At 37.0% G+C, this 12,310-nt stretch overlaps 2 protein-coding genes across 2 annotated transcripts; one reads left to right on the top strand and one right to left on the bottom strand.

The window, feature by feature from the left end:
* Positions 1–1,987: 1,987 nt before the first annotated feature.
* LOC121769856 (transmembrane ascorbate ferrireductase 2-like) lies at positions 1,988–4,135 on the bottom strand. The gene is made up of 4 exons (XM_042166621.1): positions 3,869–4,135; positions 3,716–3,764; positions 2,542–2,741; positions 1,988–2,439 (listed from the first exon to the last, which is right to left on the bottom strand). Exons 1-4 carry the CDS (start codon positions 4,010–4,012, stop codon positions 2,137–2,139), a joined length of 696 nt encoding a protein of 231 aa, XP_042022555.1. The 5' UTR covers positions 4,013–4,135; the 3' UTR covers positions 1,988–2,136.
* A 1,487-nt stretch (positions 4,136–5,622) lies between these two features.
* Positions 5,623–12,180, top strand: LOC121771424 (nuclear matrix constituent protein 1-like). The gene is made up of 8 exons (XM_042168198.1): positions 5,623–6,065; positions 6,763–6,972; positions 8,044–8,297; positions 8,411–8,681; positions 8,756–8,839; positions 9,047–11,025; positions 11,348–11,549; positions 11,645–12,180. The coding sequence occupies exons 1-8, from the start codon at positions 5,868–5,870 to the stop codon at positions 11,858–11,860; spliced, it is 3,414 nt and encodes a 1,137-aa protein (XP_042024132.1). The 5' UTR covers positions 5,623–5,867; the 3' UTR covers positions 11,861–12,180.
* The last annotated feature ends 130 nt before the right edge of the window (positions 12,181–12,310 follow it).

The following is a 12,310-nucleotide window of genomic DNA, read 5'->3' as shown; positions in this document are numbered from 1 at the left end:
TGAAAAGATATGATATTGTCTCCATAAAATCTTGCAAATTTTGCTTGTCATCTTTATTTAATTTAATTTCTTTATATTTTATGACTGCATTAGAGAGTAACCTCATCTCTGTCCTATATTGGAATACACTAGCTGTATATCCTCTTCCACATAGCTAGCAATAGAGAGTTCGAAAACATTCAAAAAACATGAATGAAGTGAGGTTTATTAATTTTCAGATAATTGATAAAATAGTTTCAATCACATCAGTGTAGTAGCTCGATGAAAACTGGCGAGTGTAGTGGTTGAGAAATTTGGGGCTCAGAATTCAGAAACACCTATATTGATATTGTATGATTAAACGGAATCAATTACACTTGCCATAAGGTGTTATATATACAGCCTATATATCTAATTTTGGGTCACAACAGATGTGCTAAACAAGGTTTTTTTTACCTGGAGAGATAAGTAAGGGTTGATCATAAGGGCTGGAGGACTGACAATATCTTTTTTAAATCTTACTACTATAATCAAATTGATGTGAAAAAAACAATCTAATATTGTGTCATTTATCACATTTAGTGTTGCAAAATTAACTAAAAGCTTTATCGAATACTTCCTCTGTCCCACTTAAGATGTCCATTTTCTATATTTGGAAATAAAATATTCAACAGTTTTTTTCTCTACTTACTCCAACTAACAATTCATCCTAAATCTCGTGCCAGTAAAGAATGTAGACATCTTGAGTGGGACGGAGAGTAAAATTTTATTTTAAAATTTTAAACAACAAACAATATTGTTTTAATTTTGTAAGGATATCAACAACAATGCTCCCTTAATATTCATATATCTTGCAAAAATACTACTAATAATTAAAACAACAATCAGTAATATCTACAATAATCAGATTTCAACACAACAAGAAAATTATCGGTGTAAATATTAAAGTTATTACCTTGTAGTTGAGGCACTCAATAAGAAAGAAATATTTTTTTTTAAAAAAAAGAGTAGCAATAAACAATATATTTGGAATTGGTTTGTTATAACATTATACATAAGATTACAACTTTGAGTTGTATTAAATACGAATGATTGTGTTGGTCATAATCATTCTAGTTAGGTAGTTCCTACTCAAATTTGAAAATCCATTCTCCCATTGACAAGTCCAGTATACAAGGGATGAATTCATGGCCTAAGAGCACCCGCAACGCGGTGCCGTCGCCGTTCCTATGCCGTTCCGGAGGAACGGTTTCGCGGCGGCACGCGTTGCAGCGTGCGTTCCGTCGCCATTCCGTGCCGCCACCGTTCCCATGCCGTGCCGCGTTTCGTTCCTCCGGAACGCGGAACGAAACGTTCCGTCACGCGCCGAGGCGACGTGGCGGACTCCCATTCGACGCGTGAAGCCCACTCGCTGCCCCGCGAGTGGGCTTCGTCCCGATGACGCAATAATTCATTTTTTTAAAAAAAAATTTCGAATTTAATAAAAAAAAATAAATTTTTTTTTTATTAACGGTAATGAGACCGTTAATTTTATAGCCGTTTGGTTTTTTTTTATTAAAATTGTGTACTTTTATTTTTTTATGATTTTAATTGTGTGCTTTTTATTTTTTTAAGTTTAAGTTGTAACTTTGTTTTAATGTTGTGTGTTTTTTAATAAAATGTGTTTGTTTTTTTAATTGAATTGAGTTGAAATTAAAAAAAAATGAAATTGAATGAATAGTAATTTAAGGAACGGTTAAGGAACGGTTAAGGAACGAGGGTTGCAGGTTCCGTTCCTTAGTTAAGGAATGGAGTAAAAAAGTACAGTGGGGCTCTCAAATAGTGGTTTAAGGAACGGTTTAGGAACGGTATAGGAACAGCGTTGTGGATGGCCTAAGCCGCGGCCGCAATATATTTTCCTTAAAATGTTTAATATTTTGTATATGTCCCGACAAAATATTAACCAACCAGCAAAACCAGCCATCTTTTTTCTCAAAAGCTATACGGAATGGTTGGACACCCAGAAACATAACATAATTTCGACAAAATTTCACATATCTGAAGATGAACTGTGCATTACAAAGAGTAGCAATGCTTCAAATATTCGTCATTGTTTGATCCTCGAAAATATGGTTTTGAATGTGCTATAAAATGTCAAGTGTTCCCTTGTATCTATAACTATACTCTTTCTTTGGGGTTATCACCTTTCCCATGCACAGGAGAGAACACCCCAAGAATCACAAAACCTGCCAAAACAACAATCAAGATCCCCAAAGAATTCACCAGCAATGCTTCGGTCGAGTAGCGTGATATTATCTTCTGCGTTTGTAGAAACGTTGCCTTCTCTAGAAGACCAGTCGCACAAGTAGCTACAGCTAGAGCGTAGATATACACCCCAAGAAATACATGCCATGGCATCAGGCTTTCTCGGCTATGTCTTGAGCCACCGGGATACCAAAAGGTCGCAAATCCAGCAGCCCACTACATAAGAAATTGAAAGGATGTGCAAACACTTATGCCAACGGAAAATTGTAGAGTTTAAATTCAAAGCAGGATTTAGGAGTTGAAATTTTGAACGGCCACCTGAATTCCAAACAGGACGAGGCAGGCTAGCCCCAGCCAAGAGTGGAGACTGTAGAAGTTATCAATGCCTTTATCAACGTGAAACTTCCATGCAGCCCATAGTCCGATGATGCTTAAAAAGAAAGCCAGGAATTGGAGGACAAGATGAACTGACTTTTTGAAGTTTTTTGTTCCAGACACAGTCTTGTAGGCTAGCATGGCTGCAAGAATCTATCATGAGCCATTAAGATATACTTCAACGGACTACAGTTAAATAGGTAAACATGTAAGTAATCTGCCAGCAAGCTTACATATAAGCTGACATGTAAGAGACATCCAAGTGAGAAATGAAACAAGCATAAAATCCAGAGGAAGATTCAAACAAAAATGCTATGAGATGAGGAATATATGCAAGTAATCTGCCAGCAAGCTTGCATATAAGCTGACATGTAAGAGGCATCCAAGTGAGAAATGAAACAAGCATAAAATCCAGAGGAAGATTCAAACAAAAATGCTATGAGATGAGGAATATGTGACAGGTAGCAATATAAACTAGGGACAAATAAAATGAAGTTCATTCATTTCATTGGTATATATACTTACCATCAGCAGATAAGCGACTAATGTACATTGTTCCTATCATTTAAGGGACCATCAAATAAGCTTCTACCAAAAGAATATGCCGATACAAAGGAAAATTTGGAGATCTGTCTTAACTCTTAATACAAATAACTTTTTGTTAGCCTCTCTGTTTCTGGGGTGGCTTCCACTATCCAACAATACTCTAAGCATTTTATACGAAGACGTAAGTTTAATAAACAAAAACATCAGATACTGATGTTTCCAAAAGCATTTCTTATGATAAAGGCCAATGTTAATAATAAAAGAGGTCTCAGTTATTCAAAGCAGTTTACCAAGAAAATTAGTATAGTTCTGTTGCCGCAAATAATTCGATTAAGGATGCAACCTATCTCAATACTACTATTCACACTCAACTGCAGTAAGGCTAATTACTTAACCCTTACCAATCTTCAAAAAAAGCTTCAAACATAGACAGATGTAAATGAAATCAAACATGATCAAATATCGTTGACATAATTAGTTGAAATAGTGTATCGATAACAATTATATAAAACACAATTGAGTTAATCTCGACGAATTAGAACTCAATTTCGTCCTACAATGAAGTTCATACCTTCGCCATTGAGAAGCACAAGGCTAATCACCATTAATACAGGATGAACCTGAGATGAAAAATAACACAAAAATCAGTTAAATATGTAAAGGAGGCAAGATTGATCTTTCATTTAAAAAATTCAGAAGAAGGAGAATGTAGAAAAAAACGGACATTGAAGATGAGATCTTTATTTTGGGAAATGAGGGCCAAGCCGCCTCTGTAATGCACAGTCCAAATTAAGACGAGAATGAGCACTGTAAATCCGATGATTCTGACCAGCGAGAAGATAGGAAAGCGAACTACCGGCACCGCCATTTGAAGATCAAGAAGGAATTTCCTGATCTCTGTCCAAAGGTTTGACCTTTCTTTCAGAGGTAGAGAAGGGGTTTTGGAAGTAAAATGGGGAACTGTCGCATTTTCAACCCAGGAATATAACTATAATTGAAACTGAAAAAAAAAAGAGATAGAAAGAAAAAAATAAAGGAATATAGATTTTCCCAATCCAATAGTTTGGAGACTAGATGGAAAATTATTATTAATTCTCTTTAAAATAGGAAAAGAGAAAGAATATAACAATGGTTTCACTTTCGGTGTCTTTGAAGTAATGAAATTAAGTTCGCCATTAATACATGGTATAAAAAATTTCAAATTAATTTCATATTTCCTCACAAAAATGTGTCAGTCCTAATCATAAAATCATGAATTATTATTAAATATGTACTAGTATCAATTTGATGTTATTAAGAAATATACAGTGTCAATAGATTGTGCAATGATACGAGATATTATATTATGCACAATTGAGTAAAAGGAGTGATAATTTAGAAATAAAATTATTATACCAGCATAAAGTGCTGATCAAATGTAAGCAACTTTTGTAGTTTTGTATGATAAATGTCAGAAAATATAGAGGTTTTCAAGAGTAGGTGTTATGACATTAGCATAGCAAATCATATAGTGAGTAGTATTTTATTACTGGAAGATGGTCACTATGGCAATTTGTTCAACTGAATAAATAAATAAAACTATACTACTATTGTACGATTTTTTTTTGGTTATGGTAATTGACCAACAAGAAATAAATAATTTAGTTGTAAAAGAAAGCGACCCCAAACAAAATAGAGACAAAAAAGGAATTCCTGAAAAGGAGAGTAAGCATTAATTAATAAATAAATCATTCTAATGGAGTAGTATTAAAGTGTTATTATCTTCAACTCCAAGTAATGTAAGTATAGCTGGATAGTGTGGCATCATTCATTCCCAGTTAATACACACCGTGGCATTACAAATCACCATAATATTCCTGCACTCACACAAAATATTTAAAATGAACTAAATTTTAGATTTGGATTTGGTTCAACATTTTTAAAACTTTTATATATTCAGATTGGATCGAATATTTAAATCCAAAAAATATTTATATAATAAAAATATTATAATTCTACATTTAGTAAATATATAAAATATTTGTGTTGAACAATTACTAATATTTGGCATATCAAATTTTTAGATTTTAGTATTGAAATTTATAAATACTGGGATTGGTATTGAATTTAATGATTGGAATAGATCAAATTTTATAGTCTGATTTCAGATAATTCGAATCAGATGAGATTTATTTTTTACAATAAAATTTAAGATTTTTGAAGAGGGATGGAGCAAAAATACAATCAAAATCCAAATACTTCATCCATAACAAATACCGATAGCCCCTGTAATTTTTTACACATTAGGCCCCAGCCGGAGGGCAGTTTGGTCCTAAAATTACGCCCCACGTTGGTCACAGAAAGGCGGCCCAGTGTATTTCCCATATTGCCCCGATCCAACGGATATAAAAGTATCGTTTATCGGGGCAGATATGTCCATGCACATGTGGGAATCGCTGTCCGAGCGTAAAATAAGCAAAAATAGAGAACGCCAGGCTTCCGCGCACACCACGAAAGTTGGGGCTCTCTGGAAAAGCTAGAGAGAGAGAGAGAGTGTGTGAGAGATAAAGGTGGAGAGAGACAGAGAGAGAGAGTTGGTTTTGAGACGTTACCGGACTTGACAAAATCACTGCTCAATTTGGGAACTGTGTTGGCGTCCGCTCGAATTAGGGTTTAATTCTCTCAAAATCACTCCTCAATTTAGTGGAATCTACATCGACCCGGCTCCCTCGATCTGCTGTAAAATGTTTTCGCCGCAAAAGTTGTGGCCGCTAACGCCCAGGACCGAGCCGGCCCAGAAGAACGGATCCGTGTCTTCGGGCTTGAACACTAGCCCGCTGAGCCCGAGAAACGGCGATGCTTCAGCCAAAGGGAAAGCTGTGGCTTTTGTCCTGGACGACCGCGACCCGTTGACTGAGAAGGTCTCCAAGCTCGAGAATGAGGTACTCACGTGTTTAATTTTGGGCGTTTTTGTCATTGTTCCGTTTAAAGTATGACGGTTAAGATCAGTTGTAGCTTTGGGAAATTCCATATTGAATTCTAGTCTGAGAGAGTGAGTTCATCAAGTTGTAGATTTGGAAATATAATCAATGCACTTGCACAAACATTATTACTTGGCATGTTTTAGCTACTCATAATTGGTTGAAGAAACTCGTCATGAGCAAGTAACTATAGTAGTAGTATTTTACCTGTGAGAACAAATTTGTGCCAGTGCTTCAGAGTTGGTTAGTTATTGCTAATTTTTGCTTAGGCCATGGTTCAAGGAGTTGGTTGTGGGAGGTTCCGGTCTGACCCAAACTCTTTATTAATACCATATCTCAACTCATCATTTTATTATGATAAATTAGCTTCATTTCCAAATTTTATGTTCTCAAGTCCATGTTTTGTTTCTTAAGTCCTATTAAGACTTTTGCGAAATTCAAAATTAATAACTTCCTGTAAACTCATGATATTTTCCATGACGTTTGGATCTTTCAAGATAATTGTAGATTTTTATCCTCCCGTCTTATTTAATGACACCTAGTCCTGATGTAGCTCGAAATAGAACAGTGTGATCGTATATCAGTTTATTTTTAGTTGGCGTAAACATTACTTTTATTGATGCTTTGCCACTTTGTCCTAACATCCAATTTCTTGCAGCTTTTTGAGTATCAGTACAACATGGGACTACTCTTGATTGAAAAGAAGGACTGGAGTTTCAAATATGAAGAACTGAAGCAAGCTTTGGCAGATGTGACTGATACTCTAAAAAGAGAGCAAACGGCTCATTTGAGTGCAATGCTTGAAGTGGAGAAGCGGGAAGAGAACCTAAAAAAAGCATTGGGTGTTGAAAAGCAGTGCGTGCTTGATGTAAGATTTACACTTTCGTAACCAATTATGTGTAAATGCATACATACATGACTTTCATTTTGAAAACAAGCATGTGTTTTACACTCTCACTAACAACTAAAACCATTCCATATTTTAACAAGAATGGTTTTGAGGATAATTTGCTATGCGGTCAGTGTTGTCAAAATGTCGTTCGGGTCGCTCGGGTCTCCTGGGTCGAGACCATCACCACCCCAACATGGGTGGGTTGATCGAGATACAGGGTCGCCCGGGTCGAGTGTGTCGGCTGAGTCGCCCAAACACATGCTGCGCAGTCATGTTTTAAGATAAATCCCTAAATCTTTTTTTATGTAAATCTTTCCCTTCGATGTTGATTTGTTTTTACTAAAATAAACATAATATAAAAGTAAAACTTACCTAAAAATCTGCTCTCTCTTATTTTCTCAAATATATCACACGTTTTCTGACTTTCTCAATCTCAATTCTCTATATAAATGCATGCACCACATCTAACTTTTCAAACCTACTTTCTACACTTTAGAATTCGGTTCAATGATCTTTTGCTGCCACCCTTCATATATTCATTTCTTTTGATATTTTCAGACAATGGTTTCAATTATTTATTTTGTGTTATGACTTATGAATTGTTTTGATATTTTTGATAATTTCTATTTTCCATTTTATCTCTATTCACATGAATTACATCTACATTTATATTATTTGATATATTGTAAACATTAGAGCGATATATTATTTGATTTAATATTAAAAGGAAAAAAAATTAGCATAGATTCGTGGGTCTCTCGACCGCGTCGACTCATCGACCCGAATTTTCACCTCATCGACCCGGTGCGCCCCGCGACCCTAACATCACTGTATGCTGTACAGTTGTAACAATGTTCACAGTTGCCCCCACAGTTTTTAGTGATATAGTAGCATAATTTGATGGGAACAACACATTAGAGAACACTTATTGGACGATGAGTGACGTCAAATCGTGGTTTTTGTTTATTAATTTAGAACTATATTTGTTATCACCTGACTCGTGGTAGCTACTTAATTTGTTTTGCTGTTGGTTGTCACTTGTCACAGCTTGAGAAGTCTTTACGTGAGATGCGATCGGAACATGCTGAAATCAAGTTTAATGCTGATTCTAAATTGGCCGAGGCCAATGCATTAGTCACAAGTGTTGAAGAGAAATCTTTGGAGGTGGAAGCAAAAATTCACGCTGCTGATGCTAAACTTGCTGGAGTTAGCAGGAAGAGCTCAGAAGTTGAGAGGAAATTGCATGAGTTGGAGGCTCAAGAAAATTTACTCCGGAGAGAACGGTCTTTGTTTACCACAGAGTATGCTTAAGTTCTTTAGCTCGTTTTCTATATTCTTTCTTGCATAGTTAATTCCTATCAGGAAGCATCTGGCTGGTAAATAGTAGTCTGACATAAATGTCTATTTTTCTCAGGCGTGAAGCTCATGATACTGATATTTCTAAACAGAGAGAAGACTTGCGAGAATGGGAAAGGAAATTACAGGAAGCTGAGGAGCGACTGGCTGATGGTAGACGATTACTGAACCAAAGAGAAGGAAGAGCGAATGAACTTGATAATACGCTGAAGGAAAAACAGAATGACCTTGCAGAACTGAGGAAGAAGATTGAGGTTGCCAATTCAACTTTGAGGACCAAAGAAGATGATATAAGTAGTAGAGTAGCTAATGTAGCTCTAAAGGAGAAGGCAAGTCTCTAACTTGAACGCGGTGTATATTTTCTGGTTACCCATTGCTTGACTGTTTATTGAATTTCATGCAGGAAGCTGAAGATACTAAGAAGAGATTGGAGGAAAAAGAGAAGAATTTACTGGAATTGGAAGAGAAATTAAATGCTAGAGAAGAGGTACTTAAGCTTTTTATTCACTTTTTGGTTTATAAATGTGTAACCTTTTCTTTTCTCTAAGTATATGTTTCTATATGGCATGGGTCTGGTTGGTGAGTAACTATAGCTGCATTGTTTATTTTCCTGAAACATTTTATCAATAAGTCTTGCATCTCTCCTTGTTGTGGAAATGTTTTTCCTTGACCATCTCTCTTATGATGCATGCAGTCAGAGATTCAGAAACTGCTGGACGAACATAAGAGCATCCTGGCTGAAAAGCAGAAGGAGTTTGAGTTGGAGATGGAGCAGAAGAGACAGTTGAATGATGAACAGTTGAAAAACAAGGTAGTTGAATTGGAGAATAAGGAAGCTGAAATTAAACATATGGAGGAGAAAGTGAAGAAGCGAGAAGTGGCAATTGAAAAAAAAATGGAAAAGGTGAGGGAGCGGGAAATGGATTTTGATTCCAAATCAAAAGCTTTGAAGGAAAGGGAAAAGACCCTTAAAGCCGAGGAGAAAATTTTGGGGAATGAAAGAAAACAACTGCTTGCTGAAAAGGAAGAATTACTGAGTATCAAGGCTGCACTTGAAAACATCAAGACTGACACTGAGAAACTACGGGTGAGGCTCAATGAAGAAAGAGAACAACTGCGAGTAACTGAAGATGAAAGAAAAGAACATGCCCGCCTGCAACTAGAGTTGAAAGAAGAGATAGAAAAATACAGAATTCAAAGCGAGCAGCTTATGAAGGAGGCTGATGATTTAAAGCAAGAAAAGGGTATATTTGAAAAAGAATGGGAAGAACTGGATGATAAAAGAGAGAAGATAAGGCAGGAACAAGATGATATTCTTGAGCAGAAAAGATGTTTCGAAAAACTAAGACAGTCTGAAGAGGAAAGCCTACACAATGAAAAGCTGGAAACAGAACAGTTTGTTCAGAGAGAATTTGAATCACTTAAAGTAGCAAAGGATTCTTTTGCTGCTAGCATGGAGCAAGAAAAGTCAATGTTGGCTGAAAAACTTGAAAATGAAAAAAGCAAACTTGTTCGTGATATTGAAATACAGAAACAAGAATTTGAGGCCAAATTGCGAATGAGGCAAGAAGAGATGGAGAATTCTTTGAATGAGAGGGAAAAATCTTTTGAGCAAGAGAAGGACGTGCAACTTAGCAATATTAATTACTTGAGAGAAGTGGCAAAAAGAGAAATGGAAGAGATGAAATTGGAAAGAGAGAGGATAGAGAAAGAAAAATCAGAAATCTCACAGAATAAGCAACATGTTGAGGCACAACAAAGTGAGATGAAAAATGATATTGAAGAGTTGGTTAGTCTAAGCAAGAAATTGAAGGACCAGAGAGAGCAATTCATCAAAGAAAGAGAACGCTTCATTGCGTTTGCCGAAAAGCAGAAGAACTGCAATGACTGTGGAGAGATAATTCGGGAATTTGTTCTCTCTGATCTTCATTTTGAGGCTCCTCCCCTGCCCAGTGTAGCAGATGCTTATTTGAAGAAGGCAGTTGAAGGAACATCTGGGAGGAATGATGCTGGATCATCCCCTTTTGTATTTACTGCAGGATCTCCCTCTGCTGCTGAGGCTGTATCTTGGCTCCGGAAATGCACCTCAAGGATTTTTAAATTTTCACCTGGAAAGAAACTTGAAATGGATGATGCACAGGGTCCTGAAGGGTCCCTTTCTCTTCCTACGAGGCAGGCTTTGGATTCATCAAAAGCATTACCTAGTGCTGAACAGGAGCAAAATCGATTCTCTCAACTTGCAAATGATTCTGTTGATGTTGAAATAATTGAATCAGAAAATGCCATCAGGGTGGTTGAAACTTCCCAAGCTCTCTCAGTTCATCAAGATCCATCAGATGTCCCAGAAAATTCTCAAAATAGTGGTCTGAAGTTACGCCGCCGTGGTAGGCCTAGAGGTGGCAGAACAAGAGCAGTGATAGATGTTGGTGATGTGGAGAAGTCAGTTCATACAAACAATGAAATACAAGCAGAATCTGATCAGGTTGTAACAGCAAAAAAGAGAAAGCTAAACCCAGATGGATCACAAGCAACAGTGAGTGAGAGTCAAACTGAAGGTCATTCGGAGAGCATTAAGGATGGTGATCGACCTAGGAGGCGACAAAGGGTTGCTGTGGACCTTGCGGGTGAGCAAAGCCCTGGCCAGAAACGGTACAATCTCCGGCAATCCAAAAGGTCAGTCGTACTTAAATGTATTATTGCCCTTTTGTTTTGGGCCTTGGGTCTTGTAGATGGATTTCATTTTTATTCTCACTTCTCAACAAAATTATTCCCAAATGGTAATGCTGCTAACATATATCTCTTGGAAAATGACACTGGCACTATGTTACTTAAATTTGTTCCAGTGACTTGGAAAACATACTAAGTAGATTTCACTTGGAGATGCTGGTCATTTCACTTTTACGTATCTAGGATTTATTTTTGGTATTAGGTGAAAAACAGTATGCCTGCTATTACACAGTTGTGTGTGATTGGTCTTACAAATTTTTCTTCTCAGGTCAGTGGGAAAGGTGACTAACGGATCCTTACCTCAAGTGAGAAAGGGCAAGGAAAAGGCAGCTGATCAACAGTCTGCCTTAAACACTAATCCATCTGAAAATGCTGAGACTCCTGGAGCGTCTAGAAGATCTACGAGGGGAGCTGGTGACGAGCTTGTGAGAAGCACTGCTGCTGCAAGCGAGTTTTCTGCTGACAGTCCTGTGAGCACTCTTTTCTTTCTCCCTTTGTACTCATTGACCTACAATATGCTGATATGAATGAGCATGTCTTATGAATTCTCTCTCTTATTGTTTAGGCACAGTTTAAAAATGCTGGGCGCACCAATGGTGGGCATGTTGACACAGCTCTGAGTGAAGACGTTTCCGAAACAGCAGGGGAGAGAGAGTATAATGGTGAAGAGTTCAGAAGTGAGACGCGCGAGGAAGATGATAATGACGGGGATGGTGATGAGGTTGATCATCCCGGTCAAGCATCCATTGGAAAGAAGCTCTGGACTTTCCTCACCACTTAAAATACTTGTTACATCTTAATTGTAATAACCATTTTAGCATCACTCCACCTCCCCCCAGAAACTTGTTCTAGTTAGTTGTGTGTATTGATTAGTTTGGAAATACCGGTCATAAACTTGGGTTGCAGGAGTTAAATAGATTCCTTCATCTTGCCCACACGGAAGTTGGGGTTGTTGGTGTCTGCAATCTCTACGTAGATATGTAGCTACTGCATTTGGTTTCTTCGTTTTCGGCCCCCTCCCTTTTGCTGATGTGTATTCTAGAGCTTTGATCATTATTGGATTTTCATTTATATTTATAATCAATGGTTTTATTACTTCAACACTGTAAGTTAGGGGCTCTGTTTCCTGTCATTAAACTCGCACGGTGTATTATATATAATAAAATTATCAGGCAAATATAGTCAAGAACAAGTTACCGCTGTTAAATTGCGAATTAAAGAAGGAAGAGGT

Source organism: Salvia splendens, chromosome 16 (assembly GCF_004379255.2).
Source record: "Salvia splendens isolate huo1 chromosome 16, SspV2, whole genome shotgun sequence".
In the NCBI taxonomy this organism is placed as follows: Eukaryota; Viridiplantae; Streptophyta; class Magnoliopsida; order Lamiales; family Lamiaceae; genus Salvia; species Salvia splendens.
This window is presented reverse-complemented; position numbering and strand designations above follow the sequence as displayed.